Here is a 23,688-nt window from a genome sequence, read left to right on the forward strand (position 1 = left end):
CTCACTGTGGTGGATGTTTAATTTGTGTTTATTGTATGTTTTGTTTTTATTGGTTCTGTGTATGACTGCAGGCAACATAATTTTGTTTAGACCGAAAGGTCTAAATGACAATAAAGGAATCTAATCTAATCTACAGCCGCATCGAGGGGACTCACCGTGCAGTGTTATTCGCAGCTCAGAGAGTCGTGACCCTCTCGCTTCCTGGGTCTGGCAGAGACTGAGTGAGGCACGATACTTCCTGGTTTTATAGTCCCTCCACCTGCCGCCAGCGGGGGCAGCAGAGAGAATGGAGATTTTTTTAAAAACATTAATATCTCTTTCATTTTTCATCGACGGTAAAAATCCTGCGCGCTCATATGGCGGAGGGAGGCTCTGAGCGAGGTGGCCAAAAATGATGGCCGTAGGTGGCGGCGTTCCCTCGGAAATCGCAGCACAATCGGCCAAAAGCGGTCAAGATCAGAGATTTAGTAATGTAGATGTGTGTGTATTTATATACATATAAAATAAATTTATAAATGTAATACACTTATATGTATGTGTGTATATATAACAAAACAAACAATTGCACAAAGACAAAATCAATGCCTCCAACTCTGTAGTTCAGAGTTTATTTGGAGATTGTAATGTTTAATGGTTGTAGGTAGTTCATCAGGTTGTAATAGAAGTAGAATTAGGCCATTCGGTCCAACAAGTCTTCTCTGTCATTCAATCATGTTTATTTGAATTTATTTCTATTTTGTTTATTATATTATCTACTGAGTATTGTGTTTACAAACCTGTTGTGCTGCTACGATTTTCATTGTCATGTTTTGGTGCAGATTACAATTAAACACATGGTTGACTTTTGAAATGATTTCAGTATCTTCTGGCCATTAAGTAACAAATCTCGCAACATATATACACACACGACACACTGATTACAGTGTGGCTCGCTGCTATAAGGAGTAGCAGTGGTGTTTGCTGCAGAGCCCGGCTAGCTCAGTCGGTAGAGCATGAGACTCTTAATCTCAGGGTCGTGGGTTCGAGCCCCACGTTGGGCGCTACCTTTTTTTCTCCGTCTTCTTTTCTTGCGCACGAATTTAATCTAATCTAATTTTCTATTCTATCAAATAACAGACTTTTAACTTGTGGAGATTTATATTTTGCTGCAATTATCTTATTATCTCTGAGATAATAGTGAGATATCATTCTTTTATTTTGAGGCATGTTTTTAAATGCTTTTAAAGGCATGCTTTCAAGAGAGAGTTAGATAGGGCTCTTAAAAAATAGCGGAGTCAGGGGATATGGTGTGTAGGCAGGATAGGGTATTGATTGTGGATGATCAGCCATAAACACATTGAATGGCAGTGCTGGCTCGAAGGGCCGAATGGCCTACTCCTGCACCTATTGCCTATTGTATAAATGTGTGGTCAGTGTTGAAGTTCTTCACATGTTCACCAGTACCAGTAGGGTTAGAGTAATACTTACTAGTGCTGCGACTTATACTTACAAGTGTGGATGGGATACCATGGTCGGCATGGGCAAGTGGGGCCGAAGGGCCTGTCTCGTGCTGAATTACTCTAAAGCAAGCCTGAACATGAACATGCATTTGAACACGTACATGAAACAGAAGACGGGGTTAGAATGGATATGGGACCGACGTGGGCAGGTGGAACTAGTATAGCATAGCTGAGAAGGGCCGAAAGACCTGTTTCCACGCTGCATGACTATATTCTTGTAATTAACTGGCCTGAACATGCATTTGAACAGGTACATGGATCAAGAGAAAGGTTTAGAGGGATAAGGGAGAGACGTGGGGCAGGTGGGACAAGTTTAGCAGAGCCGAGATGGGGCATGTTTATGGTCAGCACGGCCGAAAAGGGCCGAAGGGCCTGTTTCCACGCTGCAATGACTCTATTAATTCCTTTAATTAACAAGCCTGAACATGCATGGACAGGAGGGAGGTTAAGAGGGATGTGGGGCCCCTAAGGCGGACGTGTAGTATGGGCGAGAAGGGCCGAAGGGCCTCTGCTGTGTAGGGTGCTAGTTTACACTAAAGATCTCCGCTCTAAGAGCTTTGGTTTACACCGAAGGAAGACACAAAATGCTGGAGTAACCCGCGTAACAGTCTGAGGAAGGGTTTCGGCCCGAAACGTCGCCTATTTCCTTCGCTCCATAGATGCTGCTGCACCCGCTGAGTTTCCCCAGCATTTTGTGTACCCGCGTATCGACTTGCGGCTTCGCTCTCGCTCTCGCTGCCCGGCTGTGGCGGGGGGGGGGAGGGAGGGACGTGGCTGTTGCGCGGCCGCCGTAGCCGCGCCGGCCGCCATGTTGTGTGACGGGCCGTGAGCGGCGCAGGACGACGGACGGACGGCGGCGACGGCCCATTACCCCACGGCCCATAGCCCGGCCCACAGCCCACAGACCAGGGCCCATAGCCCAGCATGTTGTGTGTCGGCCCGTGAGCGGCGCAGCCAGGCACAGTGACCCACTCACACCCCCCCACCCACACCCCGCAGCAACGGCAACCGCTCTCCCTCGTCTCACTAACCAACCTCCCGGGACCCGCGTCCCCCCTCATGGGGCGGAACAAAGTGCGCTCGGGCGGAGCGTGACTCCCCAACATGGCGGAGGAGGAGGACAGCGGCCTGGCGGCCGGGGAGAGGGCTGAGGGCGGCCTGGTAGCCGTGGAGGAGGTTGCCGAGTGCGGCCGGCCGCATGGTGCCGACCCCTTGCCCCCGCCGGGCCGGGCAGCCACAGCCACAGCCTCGCCCCGCTCGGTGCTGCCCGACTTTGTGCGGGTGGCCGTGGAGGACGGCGCCGCTCGGGTGGTCGGTGGCGGCCTCTTCAACGCCGGCGGCCTCTTGACCTCGATGGCCGAAGCCGAGCCCGAGCCCCCCGGAGCCGCGGGCGACTTCGCCGTGGCCCAGGAGCTGGACGGCATCTCCATCGAGACCGAGCACCATCCCAGCACCATCATCTACGTGCAGCCCGACGGCACCTTGGTGGAAGGGACCGGCCTGAGCCCCGAGGAGCAGCAGCAACTGGTCGAGCAGTTGGCCAAGCAGCAAGGGCTGGTGGAAGTCAGCGAAAGCGAAGCGGCCCAGATGTTCGGCAGCCACCAGCAACACCATCAACATCACACACAGTTTGTGCAGCATGTGGCGCTCACCGATGAACTGCAGCAAGTCATCGCTCACGTTACTAAATCCCAGCAACATGCCGCACAGTTCGGCAAAACCGCCGCCGTCCAACTCACTTCTGCATCCCTTGGAAATCAGGTTCTACAGAAAACCAGCTTGACACCGTGCATTTCCACCGAAACGCGAATGCTTGCAACGGATCGAAGTCGGATGATACAAGTCCCTGTGTGTAATGCTTTGATGCCGCAGGTACAGACGGGTGTTCAACCAAGTCAGGTTGTCCATAGGATTGATTCGTGTAACCCGGTTCAAGTTCAGCAAATATGTATCTCCACTCAGTCTTCTACAGTCAACCAACCCAGCCAGCCTAAGATTCTAACGGCACTTTCACAGCAGCAGCATGCCTATACTCAGCCGTTGACAATCGTTCAAAATGCAGCGCGACAGTTGCAGAACGCTGCTCATCAGGCTGTCCTTCATCAGAATTTACACCAAAGCATTGCACATGTACAGCATAAGATGGCTCCATTGCGTGTAACATCTTCAACACAGGTATTGGTATTTCCAGATACTTTGTACACTAATTTCAAGAAACGGCTTTGCCATATGTTCTGATTAGATAAAAATTCCAAGGGTGACCTAAAGATATTATCTCTTAATTAATGTAAATGTTAGTCGATTGGAGGGCAGAACAGCGATGACAGTTTCTACATTGTTAAGGGCTTGGACACAACATGTTCCTGATGTTGGGGGAGTCCAGAACCAGGGCCACAGTTTAAGAATAAGGAGTAAGCCATTTAGAACGGAGAGGAGGAAACACTTTTTCTCACAGAGAGTGGTGAGTCTGTGGAATTCTCTGCCTCGGGTTGCCTCAGGTGGAGGCAGGTTCTCTGGATGCTTTCAACAGAGAGCTAGATAGGGCTCTTAAAAATAGCGGAGTCAGGGGATATGGGGAGAAGACAGGAACGGGGTACTGATTAGGGATGATCAGCCATGATCACATCGAATAGCTCAAAGGGCCAAATGGGCTCCTGCACCTATTGTCTATTGTGTATATATATGTGAGAATTGTGGACTTAAAGGAAGGGGGTGTGGGGGGCGTGATAGTGGGAGAAATGGGTTTGAGAGCGAGGGAATAAAATGAGGCGGAGTTGTAGGTTAGTCACTTGAAATTGGAGAATTCAGAATATTGTTGGTTGTAAGCTACCCAAATGGAAGATGAGGTGCTGTTCCTGTAGTTTGTGCTTGGTCTCTGGCAATGCAACAGACCCAGGACAGAAAGATCGGCGGTATGGGAGAGGGAGGGGGGTGTAAAAGGTTAGTAAATGGGAGACTCGGCTGTTCTTGGTAGACTGAGGGTAAGTGCCCCCTGAAATGATTGCCGAGTTTACGCTTGGTCTTGCCGATGTAAAGGGGGCCACATCGAGAGCACCAGATGCAATAGATGAGGTTAGAATGTGAACCTCTGTCTCACCTGGAAGTCCCGCTGGAGTCCCTGGATGCATGTGAGGGTGGAGGTATTATAGTACAGGTATTACATCTCCTGCAGTTGTACTTGGGTGGGAAGGGATGTTTTTTAAGTGTGAAAGGGAATTTATGCTTGTCCAATTTAATGGATTTATTTTATAGAGTGACATGTCTCGGGGATAAAGGGGGACTAATTAATGTATTATATAAAGATGTGCTGTGGGCATTTAATATAATGTTGCATCAGTTGTATTTTCAGAAAATGGAAGTTTGTGGTGCAATATTGGCATGGATAGATTAGCTGGCTAATGGAGAATGGAGCAGTGGGAATGGATCATTTTCAGGTAGGCAAAAAGTAACAAGTGGCATGCCACAGGAATTGTACTGGGGTTTCTTAATTTGTCTAAAGACATTAAAGATACACTTGGTAAATTTCCTGACAATGCAAAAGTTGTTGGAAAGTACATTATGAGGCGAACACAAGGAGGTTAGGAAGACAGGTGATCCAGTAAAGGAAATATAACGTAAGAAAATGTGAAATTGGCCATTTTAGTAGTAATATTAATGCATGAGGACATTGATGACACCGTGTCTGGAGTATTGGGTACATTATTGATCTTATTTTATGAAAAACAATAGTGTGAGGAACAGTTGAGGGAAGGTACAATGGAATTGGTGGATTGTCTTATGAGGGGCGATGGGCTATTTTTTGGAATTTAGACGGGTGAGATTTGATTGAAACACATAGGATCCTGAGGAGCTTGATCCAATGGATGTGGAGAGGAGGTTTCCTCTTGTGGAAGGGTCCAAAATACTTTAAAGGTAGAAGGTTGATGAGTACAATAGGAGCAAATGAATTCAAGGTGAGGTGGTCGTAAATGCAAAATTAAAGTTACAATTAGATCTGCCATGGTACCATTTAAATGACAACACACTCAAAAAGCCAAGTGGTTGCCTTGTGCAGCTTATTCATAAAACAATTCTTTTATATTATTGAGTAAAGTATTAATCTTGTCAAAATATACAAGTTGTGGCCTTACTACATTTCAAAGTGAGTAATTCTCTCCCCTTTGAAAGTAAAAGCTTGAAATTCTAGTACGCCCAACCATGTGCCTGTGGTACTATCATGCATCTTCTGTGCTAATGCGATGTGTGACTGTACTACAGGTCCTATCATGCATTTTATTGGCAAAATAGCATTAGAAATCACTACTATCATGCCAATAAGCAATTATTATGTTTTACATTGATTTTGAAATACAGCCTGGCCTGATTATAAATAGAATGATCTGAGTACTACTCATCCAGCCTTGGCGAAACCAGTTGATTTTGTAGAAGTTCACTGAATAAGCAAACCAGCATGTTACGCTCCAGAAATGGGATACAAATTACAGAATGGTGTTTGTGGTGGACCATGCAGTGGCAGGAGTTTCTGGGAGAAATTCGGGAAGATGCAGAATCTTTTCATCCCAAAGCGGAAGAGAGATTCTAAGGGGAGAATGAGGTGACTGGCAGAAAAAGGAAGTAAAATACAGCATAAAACGAAAAGAAAAGGCATACAATATTGCAAAGATGAGTGGCAAGTTAGAGATTGGAAAGCTTTGCAGAACACAACAGAAGGTAACTAAAAAGGCAATACAGGAGAAAATATGAAAAGTTTCTTCAGATATATAGAGTAGGAGAGGCAAGAGTGGACATTGGACCACTGGAAAATGATGCTGGAGAAATAGTAATGGGAAATAAAGAAATTGTAGATGAACTGAGTAGGAGGCAAACTGGAGATATAAGGATGGAGTTAAGGGGAAAGAGAGTATAAGAAAAGTTAAGAAAGACACCAGAATTAACGGGTCAGAAAGCTCGGGAAGGGACAAGAGAGTATGGCCAAGTGAAAGTGAAATAGGAAAAAGTCACTATGAAAGTATAAGGTGGAGGGGCTCAATATGATGTTGTGGGAATTAAAAGTATTGGGGTATATGACAACAGGTGCACGAAGTATAAGAAGGGGTGATAATCAGTGGATGAGCTTTGAGGCCCTAATCACAGGCCCCCAAACAGTAACCTGGATATAGGATGCAAGTTGAATCAACAGTTAAAATTGGCATGTCGCAGCTTGTACTAGAGCCTACCAGGTAGAAGGCCATTCTAGATTTAGTGTTGTGTAATATTTAGGGCTAGCATTAGGAGGTGATGACAATATGGTTTTAACAACAATGGCAGAAGGGATTGTCAGTATTACAGTTGAACAAAGGGGACTATAGCAGAAGGAGCTGGCAGGATCAGTTCATTCCAAAGAGGAAGAAAGATTCTAAGGGGAGTAAGGGGTGGCCGTGGCTGACAAGGGAAGTCAAGGACAATATAAGAATAATAGAGAACAAGTATAACATAGCAAAGATGAGCAGGAAGCAAGAGGATTGGGAAACATTTAAAAAGCAACAGAAGATAACTAAAAAGGCAATGTGGGGAGAAAAGACGAGGTACAAAGGTAAGCTAGCCAAGAATATAAAGGAGGATAGTAAAAGCTTCTTTAGGTATGTGAAGAGGAAGACATTAGTTAAGACCAAAGTTGGAGCCTTGAAGATAGAAACAGGTGAATTTATTAAGGGGAACACAAAAATGGCAGACGAGTTGAACAGGTACTTTGGTTCTGTCTTCACTAAGGAAGACATAAACAATCTCCCAGATGTACTAGTGGCCAGAGGAACTGAAGGTAATTCACATCAGCCATGATCGTATTGAATGGCGGTGCAGGCTCCAAGGGCCGAATGGCCTACTACACCTATTTTCTATGTTTCCATTAGGCAGGAAATGGTGTTGGGTAGACTGATGGGACTGAAGGCTGATAAATCCCCAGGGCCTGATGGTCTGCATCCCAGGGAACTTAAGGAAGTGGCTCTAGAAATTGTGGATGCATTGGTGATCATTTTCCAATGTTCTATAGATTTAGGATCAGTTCCTGTGGATTGGAGGGTAACTAATGTTATCCCACTCTTTAAGAAAGGCGGGAGAGAGAAAACAGGGAATTATAGACCAGTTAGCCTGACATCGGTGGTGGGGAAAATGCTAGAATCAGTTACAAAAGATGAAATAGCAGCACATTTGGATACCAGTAACAGGATCGGTCTGAGTCAGCATGGATTTACGAAGGAGAAATCATGCTTGACTAATCTTCTGGAATGTTTTGAGGATGTAACTCGGAAAATGGACAAGGGAGAGCCAGTGGATGTAGTATACCTGGACTTTCAGAAAGCATTTGATAAGGTCCCACATAGGAGATTAGTGGGCAAAAAATCTAGTGGATGGAAAATTGGTTGGCAGACAGGTAACAGAGTAGGAATTAACGGGTCCCTTTCAGAATGACAGGCAGGGTACCGCAATGCTGGGACCGCAGCTGTTTACGGTATACATTAATGATTTCGATGAAGGGATTAAAAGTAACATTAGCAAATTTGCAGATGACACAAATGTGAACAGTGAGGCTGTATGAACTGTGAGGAGGATGCTATGAGGATGCAGGGTGACTTGGACAGGTTGGGTAGTGAGCAGATGCATGGCAGGTGCAGTTTAATGTGGATAAATGTGAGGTTTTCCACTTTGGTGGCAAAAACAGGAAAGCCGATTATTATCCGAATGGTGTCAAGTTGGGAAAAGTGGAAGTACAACGAGATCTGGGGGTCTTTGTTAATCAGTCACTGAAAGTAAGCATGCAAGTACAGCAGGCAGTGAAGAAAGCTAATGGCATGTTGGCATTCATAACAAGAGGAATTGAATATAGGAGCAAAGAGGTCCTTCTGCTGTTGCCCAGGGCCCTAGTGAGAGCACACCTGGAGTATTGTGTGCAGTTTTAATCCCCTAATTTGAGGAAGGACATTCTTGCTATGGAGGGAGCGCAGTGTATGTTTACCAGGTTAATTCTTGGGATGACAGGATTGTCATATGTTAGAATGGAGCGGCTGGGCTTGTATACTCTGGAATTTAGAAGGATGAGAGGGTATCTTATTGAAATAAATAAGATTATTAAGGGTTTGGACACGCTAGAGGCAGGAAACATGTTCCCGATGTGGGGGAGGCCACAACTAGCGGCCACAGTTTAAGAATAAGGGGTAGGCCATTTAGAATGGAGATGAGGGGAAAAAAATTACCCAGAGAGTTGTGAATCTGTAGAATTCTCTGCCTCGGAAAGCAGTGGAGGCCAATTCTCTGGATGCTTTCAAGAGAGAGTTAGATAGAGTTCATAAAGATGGAGTCAGGGGATATGGTGAGAAGGCAGGAACTGATTGTGGATGATGAACATTGAATGGCGGTGCTTGCTCGAGGGGCCGATTGGCCTATTCCTGCACCTATTGTCTATTGTCCAACTGAATGTTTTTCGTCAGTCTTTAAGGTGGAAGACGCCAGCAACGTGTCAGAAATTCAACATAGTCAGGGTGCATAAGTTAGTGGAGTTAATATTACTAAGTAGAAGGTGCTTGGGAAGTTGAAAGATTTGAAGATGGATAAGTCACCTGGACTTGATGGACTACACCCCAGGGTTTGAAAGAACTTGTGGGAAGAAGGGAGTGATGGGAGGATTCCCAAAGGTTAATTTGCAAGTTACATCGGTAGTAAGGAAGGCAAATGCAATGTTAGCATTCATTTCGAGAGGACTACAAGATAAAAACAGGGATGTAATGCTCAGACTTTATAAAGTGCTGTTTAGTCCACATTTGGAGTACAGTAAACAGTTTTGGGCCATGAATGAATGAATATAACTTTAATTGTCATTCAGGTATACACAAAGATACAGTGCACATTGAATGGAATTTCGTTGCATTGACTCTTCAAAGTAGCAGCAGAATATAACATTTATATCAGACGATCAGTAAAAGTGCTTAGTGTGCCCATAAAAAGTGCTTCATGTGCATAGTTCTGTAAAATAGATATATAGGAAAGTTTTTAAAAGTGGCAATGTATAAGAAAGTTCTAGCATCGGTTTGATTGTGAGTTCAATAGTCTTATGGCCTGGGGGATGAAGCTGTTGCAGAACCTGGTTGTCCCGCTCTTCATGCTGCGGTACCTCCTCCCAGAGTTCAGCAGTGTAAACAGTCCATATTGTGGGTGTGTGGGGGCTCTGGTAATGCCCTTAGCTCTTGTCAGACAGCGTTTGTAACCAATGTCCATGATGGAAGGAAGAGAAGTCCCAATGATTTTTTCCGCTGTCCTCACCACTCTCTGAAGGCACCATCTGAGGAGGGATATGCTGGCGTTGGAGAGGGCCCTGAGGAGGTTTACGAGAATGGTCTGGTGATGATAGGGTTAACTGAGCGTTTATGAGCGTTTGACTGCTCTGGGCCTGTACTCGCTGCAGTTTAGAAGGATGCGGGTGGGATTTCTTTGAAACGTACCGAATAGTGAAAGGCCTGGATAGAGTGGAGTTGGAGAGGGTGTTTCCACTGGTGGGAGAGTCCAGGACCAGAGGGCAATGCCTCAGAATAAAAGGATGTAACTTTAGAAGGATGAGGAGGGATTTCTTTAGTCAGAGGGTGGTGAATCTGTGGAATTCATTGCCACAGCCTGTTGTGGACGCCACGTCACTGGGTATTTTTCAAGTGGACATTGACAGATTCTTGATTTGTAAGAGTGTCAAAGGTTACTGGGAGAAGGCAGGAGAACGGGGTGGAGAGGGAAAGATAAATCAGCCATGATTGAATCACGGAGGAGACTCGATGGGTCAAATGGCCTAGCTCTGTTCCAATAACGTATGTACATGACAAAAGTTTGAGGTGAGAGGAGAAAAAAAAATTGGAGCTTGAGTTTTCATACACATGGTGGTGGGTGTATGGAACAAGCTGCCAGAGGAGGTTGTTGAGACAGTTGCATTAACTACATTAAAAAGGCTTTTGGACAGGTACATGGATAGGGAATGGCTGGAGAGATATGGACCAAACACTGGCAGGTGGGAATAGTGTAGATGAGGCATCTAGGATTATAAAATAGGCAACTTATACAGTTTCTCTTTATATACTTTTAAAAAAATAATCTGACTTTGTGCAAGGTTTTTTTTGCAATTTACCAGATGATTGGAAAATTGCCAATATTACCCCACTGCACAAGAAAGGAGCAAAGCAGAATAGTGGACACTGGTCAGTTAGATTAGATTAGGTAAGATTTTAAAGTCCACTATAAAGGATGAGGTTGGGGTGTAATTAGAAGTTCATGATAAAATAGGCTGAAATCAGCACGGCTTTGTGAAGGGGAGATCTGGCCTAACAAATCTGCTGGAATTCTTTCTAGAAATAAATAGCAGGACAGACAATGGAGTGTTAGTGGATGTTGTTTACCTAGATTTTCAGAAAGCTTTTGATAAGGTGCCACACGTGAGGCTGCCAAAGAAGATGAGAGCCCATGGTATCAAAGGGCAGATACTAGCCTGGATAGCAGGTTGGCTGAATGACAGAAGGCAAACAGTGGCAATAAAGGGGGCCTTTTCTGGTTGGCTGTCAGTGACTAGCGGAGTTCCACAGGGGTCGGTGCTGGGGCCACTACTCTTCACGTTGTATATTAATGATTTGGACAAGGCTTTGTGGCCAAGTTTGCAGATGATACAAAAATAGTGGAGGGGCAGGAACTCTGCAGAAGGACTTAGACAGGTTGGGAGAGTGGGCAGAGAAGTGGCAGATGGAATATAGTGTAGCAAAGTGTGGAGTCATGCATTTTGGTATTAGGAATAAAGGCATAGATTATTTTCTAAATGGGGAGAAAATCCAGAAATCGGAGGTGAAAAAGGACTTGGGAGTGCTAGTGCAGGATTCCCGAAAAGTTAATCTGCAAGTCAAATCGGTAGTGAGGAAGGCAACTGCAATGCTAACATTTATTTCAAGAGGGTTAGTATACAAAAACAAGGATGTAATGCTGAGGCTCTACAAGGTGCTGGTCAGGCCGCATTTGGAATATTGTGAGCATTTCTGGGCACCATATCTGAGGAAGGATATGCTGGTGCTGGAGAGGATCCAAAAGGAGATTTACAAGAATGATCCCAGGAATGAGACCCGTTACCCCACATCAGCCACCCCTCTATGCCAATCCTGAATTAATCATAGTTCTTTTTATTCTCCCCACATTCTCATTAACTCTCACCACTCACCTATACACGAGTAAAGGAGCAGTGGTCAATTAACCTGCCAACCTGCTGAATCTTTGGAATGCGGCAGGAAACCCGACCATGGTCCACTTGATCATAGAGACACACACCCCACCTACCTGTGTTGGCTTTTGTGGACTAGAATTATCAGAAATGTTTTAGTAAAGCGCGTAAAATTCAATGAAATAAAAAGAGATTTATTTGAATAAAATTGAATTGCAATTAAAATTTCCTGACATTTTGTGAAGATAGTCAAATGTCAAGTCTCTTTAATTATCATATGCACCAGCAATGGAACAACAAGATTCTTATTTGCTGCAGCTTTACAGGCCTATTAACATACCAATAAAGATATAATAATCAGTAATCAATAAGTTAATAATCAGTACTACTAGGTAACCAGCCCATAATAGTGCATGTTGATCTCAGCCTTAAACATACTGAGCCGACTGATTGGGTAGAGAGTTCCAAATATTAACAACCAGAGTTAAAACATGGCTTTGAATGTAAGAGTCGCATCTCTTATTTTGACACCGTAACTTTGGGTTTTTGACATTCCAACAAAGGGAGACATAACATCTGCCTTGTCAAGCCTCATCAGAATAAGCGAGTTCGGTATTCCGACAACGGATGCCCAGGGGTGGGTTGGGGGGGGGGGCGGTCTGGTGGCAGTCCAACGGCGCCGGAGGCCCAGATTCGATCCTGGCTGCGAATGGGGCGCGGGTCTGTGCATGCAGCGGCACGGTTGCCGGGGGTGTTTATCGTGAGTGACCTTTGACAAATCCCATGATTCCTTGCGTTTTCGAAATACCGAACTCGCTTATTGTGTTGGTTTCAGTGAGATGGACTTGCGTTCTTCAACATTTAGCAATGCAGCCCCAAGTTCTTTGTGTAACAAACCAATTGTCAGTCCATAAAGTTACAGTTGTGTTAGGAAGACATTTACAGTACTGTCGTCCTTGACACTTTATTCCCCCAGGTCGCTTGCTGGGTTATTAGCATTGGCAACCTTTGCAACTCATTTTATCTTTAATACATAGTAGTTCAGGCTAGTTTTAGTATCCCTTTCCTAACTAGGCTGGAAGGTAATCTCACTCAATATTCCAGCATGAAAAGTTTTAAGCCACTGTCACTGAATTCCTTGATGAATTGACACATGTGATTGTAAACTTGAAGTCAGTAAATGCTAAGTTCTTTTTGTTTTATTGCAGCATCAACTAGATACTGTTCAAGTTCACTTACAAGCAGTTTCAGCCCAGGAGGAGAAAGACAGGCCTATGCCACCTCTTGCAGTAGTGCAACCCAAAACCGCAGCATCCAGTCTGATGGCTAACCAAAGAACTGTGTCAGGGGGTATTAATATTTCTGGACCTCAGATCATTAGGATACAACCTCTTTCAACAAGTGGTTCACAACAATATATTTTGCACAGCACTTCAGAACCTCCAATTCAACTACTTGTTCAGCGGCAGCCCCCGCCACTTGCACCTGTAAACTCTATACGTACGATTCCTGGGATAACCATCAGCGGCCAGTCTGGCCTTTCCACTGGGACTGTAACTACCAACATATCTACTACTACAACAGCAGTGGTAAATTTGGTTGCCACTAGCCATGCCAAGAAACATGAGAGTAGTGATAAATCAAAGGAAAAAAAGCCAGTGAAGATCAAAACTCGATCCGGCCGTATATCGCGACCACCAAAATACAAAGTTAAAGACTACAAGTTCATAAAAACAGAAGATTTAGCAGAGGGCCATCAGTCTGATTCAGATGACTATTCTGAATACAGTTTGGAAGAAGAAGAAGTGAAAACAAAAATGGATGATTTAAGCCTTTCAATGCCTTGTTCTTTCAAACCCAAAAAGTTTAAGTGTGACACCTGTGAAAAGTCTTATATCGGAAGGGGAGGATTAGCACGACATTATAGACTCAACCCATCGCACGGGCAGCTGGCTTCTGTCTCTGAGGAGCAGAGAACTTCTGTGAACAAATCCAATGGCAATGTGATTGGTGGGGACAGTGGAGGAGGTGGTGACACAAATGGCACAATAACTGATGGGCTAGTGACGCCATCCATAAATATTGACACTACATCTTTGATGGTGGGAAGTACAGATTCATCTTCCCAAGACATCCAACAGGTGTGTACTGATACTTGATATTTGGATTTTATTTCTGTTCCAAAAATGATGATATGTTGGAGTTCATTTTCAGGGGTGCCAGTAGTCCGTTGCATATGTTGCTCAGGTCGCCATATTCTCATGTGCAAGCTGAGAATTCGTATTATCAGCAAATTGTCCTACTTAGGATGTGCTGGCAATTTAATGGGCTAAGTTCCAGACCAGGCAGTTCATGAATGAATTGAGATAGTGGCTATAATGATAATTACCTTTTGGTGACTGTGGGGCATAATACAGTATGTTATGTACATGTTGTCAGAATAATGGTCCAATACTTGAGTCAAAGCAGAAGTAGGAACATATTGTTTTTACTACTATCAGTTATTCCTCAATTTCTGTTCAAATGCAATGTCATACTGTCTTGAAACCAAATTCTGATGGTCATGGACATTTTGTGTGATGTTTAGTATGTGTATTGACTTTCAAGTAAATATTACTTTGAAGCAGCCTTTTTCTTGTGCTGTGATATTTACTTACTGCTTCCACTTAAATTTGCGGCTTCACCCTTCACTTGTATTAATGTGGACTTCAGTGTGAAGTAACACTGTGGTAAATTTGTGGCAAATGCAGAAGCTTTTCCGCGATCATTTTAAACTTTTAAATTGTTGGGAAATGGTAGACATTGTAACTTCCAATGTTGTAAATTGTTCATACTTGGAATTTTGGGGGGAAACTCACTTGGTTAACACTTTTCCTTAATTGGCTTTGAGAAGGCATGAACAAATTGTGTAGCCTTTGTAGTTCGTGTGGTTAATGCTTCCATCGTGTTCTGTGTATGGAGGTCAAAGATTTTGAAACTTTTGGAAAGCAGGTATGGTAACAAGGGTTGATCTTATTGAGGTGGGATGTGGTTATTTGGAAGATCTATACACCAGTTGCCCTTGTCCAACTACATGAAAGAAGTTGGGGATTTGGGTGGTGTTGAAGATCCTTAAGAGCCTGTCCCACTTAGGTGATTTTTTAAAGCGACTACAGGTGACTAGGCCGGGGTGTCGCCTGTATGGTCCTGATTCTTCGTCTCAGTCGCCCAAAGAATCGTAGCATTTTTCTGGTCGCCGAATTTGAAATGTTCAAAACTTTTCGGCGACAGTTGGCTTGTAGGTTGTCGCCAGGATGACGTGGGTTCTCACCGGTGCTGACATCGGTGAATTCCATTGGCGACAGACCGGCGACTGAATTGTCTTCTTTTGTCGCCAACAGGGTCGCACCTTGTCGTAGCTTGTCGCGGGTGGACGTAGGTTGTCGTAGGTATGGTCGTAGGTGGGCGTCCTAAATCGGTCGCCAGTCGTCAGTAGGTGGTAGGTAGACATTGTTGTGGGGGGGTCCAGTCACCGGTTTTTCGGCGACCTGCTACGACTATGACAGTCGCCGGCAGTCGCTGAAAAAATCGCCTAAATGGGGCAGGCCCATTAGTTTCAGCAGTGCATTTTGCACATGGTGTCGTCATGATGGCTGAAGTACAGGGAGCGAATTGCATAGATTTTGTTAGTCAAGGAGGGCTACATTGTCCTGGATGGTATTGAGTGTCAAGTATTGTTGAAATTACTCATCAGTTGAACGGAAAGTATTCCTTCCCACTCCTGACATGTATCTTGATGGTGGAAGAGGCTTGGTAGGGAATATCTTCTTCTTGCGTATGGCATGCACCAGGCCTCTCACTTCACTTTTTTTCCCTGTTGGCAATCGTGGCAGCTTTTTAGGTTGCCAAATGACAGTTTAGGTGGTCATTTAAGACGGCTTGCATGACGCGTGCGATAATGTGCTCGGACGAAGTGCGTAGTTACCAGTCGGAATTATGCTCAATGAAGCATTCGCATATTATTTCTGCTTCAAATAAAGTCACAAACTAAACATATTCACCAATCAAAACATGATATATCCCACAATGACATGCAGCAAAATTATAAGACAGTATCTCAACTCTTTTTACACATTGCAATTAATGCAATTTCTATTAGTTCTTTCCACTTCCAAACAAAAATGTGGTTGGATTATTCAGCATATGACCTGTGTCAATAAATACTGGACCATGGTAACATATATCCGTACGTATAGTTGTAAATGTTGCTCATTAAATAACTACAGTACTGATACTCCATATTAAGAGCATTGATTTGACGTTAAAATGAATTCTGTGATAACGTGTCAACGGTAGCAGTGACAATCGAACATTGCGGTTTTAATGTTTCACGTGTTCACAATTGAATGAATCCATCTTTATGGATTAAAACAAATAATAACATTGGGAATTAAAACACATTTGATTGCATTCCGTTATCAAACATAGTCAATGTTCGCTCTGAAGACATTTCCAGGACAATAGGGTCAGGGAGAGAGGTGTGTGTGTGAATCAGTGGCGGATAGATGGCGGGGGTGGGGGTTAGAAGGCAGTCGGTGCAGAATGGATGGATTGAGGTAGGTGAATTAGTACGTGTTGGGTGGAGTAGATAAAATTGTGAGAGGAGAGCACAGGGGATGTCAGTAGTGTTGAATGGGGGGGGGGGGTCAGTACGGGATGGATGGGGTAGACAAAAGTGCTGGAGAAACTCAGCGGGTGAGGCAGCATCTATGGAGCGAAGGAAATAGGCAATGTTTGGGGTTGAGCCCTTCTTCAGACTGTTCCCCCCATTCTTCTTGAATGGGAGGATCAGTACAGGATGGATGGGGGGGGGGGGAGATCAGCGCAGGATGAATGGGGGGGGGTCAGTACAGTGTGGATCAGAGGGTCGGTGTAGGGTCTGTGCTGCTGCTTCAGAAGTGTCCGAGCGAATGACGGGCCTCGCACAGCGACTGCGACAGCGGCTCCATCTCCTCCTCCTCCCTGATAGCGTCCGCCGCTTGCAAACCCACTAACGGCGCTTCAAAAAAAAAAACCCTCCTGCACGCCGAGGCATCCTCCTCCCGGCCTTGGCGTGCGGGGGGGGGGGGGGGGGGGTTTTTTTAAGTGCCGTTGGCGGGTTGGCAAGCAGCGGCCGCTATCAGGGCGGGTGGGGGGCGGGAGGAGGATGAGATGGAGCCACTGTTCGGGGCCTGTCATTCGCTTTGACCCTTCGTCACCTCGCACCTAGTATCCTTCCCACGCAATACAGCCGTCATCGTCGACACAAAACATCGCGTTCCTTTTCTCCAGAGATGCTGCCTGACCCCCGGAGTTACTCCAGTTTTTTGTGACTATCCAGTATCTGGTTGCCAAGCCGGGCAAAATGACTCGGTGTTTAGGTTGTCCGACGGCGCTTTGAGTAGTCAGTGGCACCCGGGCAACAGTTAATTTCGAGCCCTGTGCACAACCTAAAGTTGTAAGACAACTTGTTCTATTTGATTGTGTACGCCAGGTTGATTGCATTCGTTGAAACGGGGCAGACCATGTGAAGGTTGCAATTTCCCACCCCGGTAGGTAATATGTGAGGTTAATGAATCAATGCAAAATGCCTAGGCAGAATCTGCTGTTGCTCTGTTTCACTGGTTTATAGAGTCATTGTGAGACGCTGTGGAACAGGCCCTTCGGCCCAACTTGCACACACCGACCACATGTCCCACCTGCCTGCGTTTGGTCCATATCCCTCCAAACCTGTGTAGGAAAGAACTGCAGATGCTGGTTTAAATCGAAGGTAGACCCAAAATGCTGGAGAAACTCAGTGGGACAAGCAGCATCTCTGGAGAGGAGGAATGGGTGACGTTTCGGGTCGAGACCCTACTTCAGACGACTCCAAGCCTGTCCTAACCATGTACCTATCTAACTTTTTTAAATGTTGGGATAGTCCCTGCCTCAACTACCTCCTCTGGCAGCTTGTTCCATACACCCACCACAAAGGGTGTGAAAAAGTTACCCTCAGATTCCTATTAAATCTTTTCCCCCTTCACCGTGAACCTATGACCTCTAGTCCTCGATTCCCCTACTCTGGGCAAGAGATTCTGTGCATCTACCCAATCTATTCCTCTCATGATTTTATCCACCTCAATAAGATCAACCCTTATCCTCCTGCGCTCCAAGGAATAGTGTCCCAGCCTACTCAACCTCTCCCTACATCTCAGACCCTCCAGCCCTAGAAACATCCTTGTAAATCTTCTCTGTACCCTTTCCAGCTTGACAACATCCTTCTTATACATGGTGCCCAGAACTGAACACAATATTCAAAATGTGGCTTCACCAACGTATTGAACAACCACAACATGACCTCCCTGGCCAATCGATCAGGATCATAGAAACATAGAAAATAGGTGCAGGAGGTGGCCATTCGGCCCTTCGAGCCAGCGCCATTCATTGTGATCATGGCTGATCATCCCTTATCAATAACCCGTGCCTGCCTTCTCCCCATATCCCTTGACTCCACTAGCCCCTGGAGTTCTACCTAACTCTCTTAAATCCATCCTGCTGCAATTCTTCACAACTGTCTTCACTATCTGCAAACCACCTACTTTTGTATCATCAGCAAACTTGCTAATCCTGCAGTGTATGTTCTCATTCAAATCATTGACGTAGATGACAAACAGTAACGGGGCCGGCACTGAACCCTGAGGCACACCATTAGTCATAGGCTTCCAGTCTGAGAAGCAACCTTCCACCATCACCCTCTGCTTCCTTCCATGGAGCCAATTTTCTATCCATTCAGCAATCTCTCCTTGGATCCCATGTGATCTAACCTTCAAGATTGGAACCTTGAGTTCCAATTTTTGGTTGGTACTGACCCTAGGATACTTATAGTGATGAATTTGTAGTGGTGCATTCATTAAATTAACAGACTAACTATCCAAAGATGCTGCTTCAACATACCTGCGATGTACTTCATTTGCATGTTCTGTATCCCATTGCAATCTTCTGTCCTCTTCACCAAGCATACTTGAGGTGCAAACTTGTGAAGCTGCAACGCAGCAGCTCCTAACCAACGTGCAGCAAGCAAAGTTAAGCAACGTACTGCCGCTTCCCTGATTCGGATTATTGTCATATCGACCAGTTTGCAATGAAAGTCCTTGTTCGCATGAAGCTCATAGAGTAAACGGAATAGTAATGCTAATGATAAATACATCTATAACAATGAACAAAGTGCAAGGAATGTAGTGCAATCTTGTGTATTGCAACAGAAATACTGATACAACAATAATGGAATAACTAAATGAGGTCAAGTTAAAAGTATGTGGCAACGCCTCCAGAAAGAGTGAAAGAGGTGAAGAGGGGACATGGGTGTAAAGCAGTGGGGAATTAGTTATTCTGGCTATCTAGGGTTTCAAGCTCCTTTTTCTTCTGCAGAAGATTGAAGAGACAAATGGGAAAGGACAGGGTGACAGGCATCCCTGAAGATACTCGCAGCTTTCCTGATGTACTGCATTGTGAAGATGGATTGAATAGAAGGAAGTGATGAGCCTGCGATGGACCGGGCTGTGTTCACCACTCTTTCCAGGTTCAGGCGGACAGGAACAAAGCAGTTGCCATAATCGGGCCAAGATGCATCCCATCAGGATATTCTTTCCATAGCGCATCAGTAAAAATTCCAGAGGACCCTTGTGCGCATGTTGCATCTTTTCAGACACCTAAAGAAGTAAATATACTGATGCACATTCTTGGTCATTACATCATAGTCATAAGTGAAATGAGTAGAATTAGGCCATTTGGCCCATCAAGTCTACTACGCCATTCAATCATGGCCGATCTATCTCTCTCTCCTAACCCCATTCTCCTGCCTTCTCCCCATACCCTCTGATACCTGTATTAATCAAGAATCTATCTATCTCTGCCTTTAAAAAATATCCACTGACTTGGCCTCCACAGCCTTCGGTGGCAAAGAATTCCACAGATTCACCACCCTCTCACCCTCCTCATCTCCTTCCTTAAAGATGTTTTTTATTCTGAGGCTATGACCTCTGGACCTAGTCTCTCCCACTAGTGGTAGCACCCTCTCCACATCCACTCTATCCTTTCACTATTCTGTATGTTTCAATGAGGTCCCCCCCTCATTCTTCTAATCTCCAGTGAGTACAGGCCCAATGCTGACAAATGCTCATTATAGGTTAATCTACTAATTCCTGGGATCATTCTTGCAAACCTCCTCTGGACCCTCTCCAGAGCCAGCACATCCTTCCTCAGATATGGTGCCCAAAATTCCTCACAATATTCCAAATGCGGCCTGACCAACGCCTTATAGAGCCTCACCGCCTCACCATTACATCCCTATGGTTGAAGTAACCAGACCAAGTTAAGTTGTTGGTGAAACATATGCTCAATATCATCCATCCCTAAGTGTTTGACAGACTTCTACAGATACTCTGTAGAAAGCACCGTGATTGGTTAGATCATGGCATGGTATGCCAGGGCTGCCAACTCATGCATTGAGTGTGAGAATCACGCATTTGGCCAAATTCTCACGCTGATCACAAATTTCACACGCTCTGTCGTGAGAAATTCTGTGATCAACGAGAATTGCAAAACGCATATCAACTGCATGGGCCACGGGTGTTGGAGAGCCGGGGCTGAGGGAGGGATGTAAGCAGAAGCAGCGGCGGCGAGCTGGGGCAGGCGAGTGTTTGCCGGGCTGGCGGGTCACTCGCTGCAGCTCCGGCCATGGAGCAGTGCAAGAGTCCCGGGTCGTCGGAGGCGTCGGAAGTATTGCGCCGCTGCCGTTATTCTCTGTGCCGAATTTGCCCTGGATCCGGCAGCGTCTCTGGAGAGAAGAAATGGGTGATGTTTCTGGTCGTGACCCGTCTAAGGGTCTAAGGGTCTCTATCCGAAACCTTTAGAAGCGCCTCGACCCGAAACGTCACCCATTCCTTCTCTGCAGAGATGCTCCCTGTCCCGCTGAGTTGCTCCAGCATTTTGTGTCTCTTCGGTTTAAACCAGCATCTGCAGTTTATTTTCACACAATGAGAAGCTAGTACCAGGTAGTGGTTGGGTAGGGGAGGGACGGAGAGAGAGGGGATGTTAAAGAAATCGATATTCATACTCAATCGGGGACATTATTTGATATCTTTCTTTAATTGATATTTTGCTCATCTTTAAATGTAAGTCTTGGATTAATGTATCGCGGGAACAAAAAAGCAAAGGCAAGGTGGTAAATATAAACTACAAATTAACCAGAAAATGAAACTTCTAGAGATGAACTTTGCACTTCACTTTACAAAGAATAACCTCGGGGATTATGCAGTAAATGCCTTTCAAATACTCTGCAACCTTGGAATAATATTGTTCATGTTCAAATCCGATAGATCAGTCTTGATTTGTTCAATATTATAATTAGTTAAAAGATACAGCGTGGAAACAGCCCTTCGGCCCCTCGAGTCCGTGCCGACCATCGGTCACCCGTTCACACTGGTTCTATGTTATCCCACTTTCTCATCCACTCCCTACACACTAGGGGGCAATTTACAGAGTGCCAATTAACCTACAAACCTGCACGTCTTTGGGATGTGGCACCCGGAGGAAACCCATGCGGTCACAGGGAGAACGTGCAAACTCCACGCAGACAGCACCCAAGACCAGGATCGGACCCGGGTCTCCGGCGCTGTGGGGCATTAATTGTAATGCTAATACTTGGACCTCCGCTGATATGCCATGATGATTACCCAATATTACTGATTATTAATCCATTGTATTATTGATTATATATGTTGCGCCCGTTCTCCTTTATCTGTACATTGTGAGCGGCTTGCTTGCATTTACCGGATAGCACGCAACAAAACCTATTCCCTGTACCTCGCTACAGGTGGCAATAGTAAACTAAATCAATCTATTTACATGTATCTATGTGTTGTTGCTTTAACCGGCCTGTTAAGATGCAGCAACTGAGAATGTCATTGTTCTGATGTCGCTGCACGCGACAACTAAACACTCTTGTCTTCATTCTACACTTGAAATGACCACAATTACATTTAAACGGCATTTGGACAGATACATGTGTAGGAAGGAACTGCAGATTCTGGTTTAAACCGATAGACACAAAGTGCTGGAGTAACTCAGCGGATCAGGCAGCAGCTCTGGAGGGAAGGAATGGGTGACGTTTCGGATCAAGACCCTTCTTCAGACTGAAGGTCTGGTTAATTGGCTTGGTATAAGTGTAAATTGTCCGTAGTGTGTGTAGGATAGTGTTAATGTGCGGGGGTCGCTGGTCGGTGCGGACTTGTTGGGCCGAAGGGCCTGTTTCCACGCTGTATCTCTAAACTGAAACCTGTCCGGCTAGCAGGGCTGTGTAGCGCAGAGTGCCGGGACACGGTGACATCTGGCTCTGATCTCCACAAAGCCAATAGCGTATAGAGCAGCGCCGCAGATCAATGGGCCTCTGGTGCTTGCAGTCGGTCCACAGACACAGAGAGGAAATTGGCTGTTACTCTGGCTTTTTGTGTCTATCAGTAACTTGGAGAGTGGGCTGGACAACGAGTGACGCAGCTGGTCGTGATCTACGCTATTCCCAAGCACCTATGGGCCTGTCCCACTGGGGCGACTCTTTAGGTGACTGTCGGGGACTAGTTTTACTAGCATTCACCTACGACATCTCGCGACAACCACCAACAGCAAAAATTGTTGCCACTGTCGCTTGTAGTCACCCAAAAGATTGCCTAAGTGGGACAGGTTCTTCAGGCTGCTACTCGGTGCATCCTGGAGGACAACCAGTGGCTGCTGGAAGTAGGTACCAAGCACTGGGTAGAAACGGTGGAAGGTAATAATAATAATAATAATACATTTTATTTATGGGCGCCTTTCAAGAGTCTCAAGGACACCTTACAAAAATTTAGCAGGTAGAGGAAAAACATGTAAGGGGAATGAAATAAATAGTAGAGACATGACTAGTACACAAAGTAAAGACAGAATTCAATTCAAAACACAATATGAGGCAATTAATGCACAGATGAAAAGGGAGGGGGACGTGGGGCTAAGGATAGGCAGAGGTGAAGAGATGGGTCTTGAGGCGGGACTGGAAGATGGTGAGGGACACGGAATTGCGGATCAGTTGGGGGAGGGAGTTCCAGAGCCTGGGAGCTGCCCTGGAGAAGGCTCTGTCCCCAAAACTGCGGAGGTTGGACTTGTGGATGGAGAGGAGACCGGCTGATGTGGATCTGAGGGACCGTGAGGGTTGGTAGGGGGAGAGGAGGTCAGTGAGATATGGGGGGGCCAGATGGTGGAGGGCTTTGTAGGTGAGGATAAGGATTTTGTAGGTGATCCAGTGGGAGATGGGAAGCCAGTGAAGTTGTTTGAGGACTGGAGTGATGTGATGCCAGGATTTGATGTGGGTGATGAGTCGGGCGGCTGCGTTCTGGACCAGTTGGAGTCGGTTGATGTAGGTGGAGCTGATGCCAAGGAGAAGTGAGTTGCAGTCGTCCAGTCGGGAGGAGATGAAGGCATGGATGAGTCTTTCAGCAGCGGGAGGTGTGAGAGAGGGTCTGAGTTTGGCGATGTTGCGGAGATGAAAGAAGGAGGTTTTAATGACATGGCGGATGTGAGGCTTAAGGGAGAAGGTGGAATCAAAGATCACGCCAAGGTTGCGGGCCTGGGGAGATGGGGAGACAGTGGTGCCGTCGATGGTGAGAGTGGGGTTATTGATTTTGCTGAGTGTGGCTTTGGAGCCTATGAGGAGGAATTCTGTTTTATTGCTGTTGAGTTTGAGGAAGTTATGTTGCATCCAGGTTTTTATAGCTGACAAACAGGAGTTGATATGGGAGAGGGCGGGGGTTGTGGGGGGATTTGGTGCCGAGGTAGATCTGGGTGTCATCGGCGTAACAGTGGAAGTCCAGGTTGAAGTGGCGGAGTATCTGACCAAGGGGGAGGATGTAGATGATGAAGAGGAGGGGGCCGAGTACGGAGCCTTGGGAACGCCTT

General features: G+C 45.6%; 1 protein-coding gene and 1 non-coding gene across 3 annotated transcripts in view; both read left to right on the plus strand.

Annotated features, from left to right (window-relative positions):
• The first annotated feature begins 967 nt into the window (after positions 1-967).
• trnak-cuu (transfer RNA lysine (anticodon CUU)) lies at positions 968-1,040 on the plus strand. Its single transcript has one exon. It is a non-coding gene; the product is annotated as a tRNA-Lys (tRNA).
• A 1,293-nt stretch (positions 1,041-2,333) lies between these two features.
• The window catches only part of znf839 (zinc finger protein 839), a 61,671-nt gene continuing 40,316 nt past the window's right edge, over positions 2,334-23,688 (plus strand). The window contains exons 1-2 of one of the 2 annotated variants that reach the window (XM_055641171.1): positions 2,334-3,674; positions 12,918-13,850. In XM_055641171.1, the coding sequence (XP_055497146.1) occupies positions 2,604-3,674; positions 12,918-13,850 (2,004 nt within the window). In that variant the 5' untranslated portion in view covers positions 2,334-2,603. The remainder of the gene's footprint in view (positions 3,675-12,917; positions 13,851-23,688) is intronic. The other variant, XM_055641170.1, reaches the window with a different exon arrangement.

Source organism: Leucoraja erinacea, chromosome 9, assembly GCF_028641065.1.
Source record: "Leucoraja erinacea ecotype New England chromosome 9, Leri_hhj_1, whole genome shotgun sequence".
NCBI lineage: Eukaryota > Metazoa > Chordata > Chondrichthyes > Rajiformes > Rajidae > Leucoraja > Leucoraja erinaceus.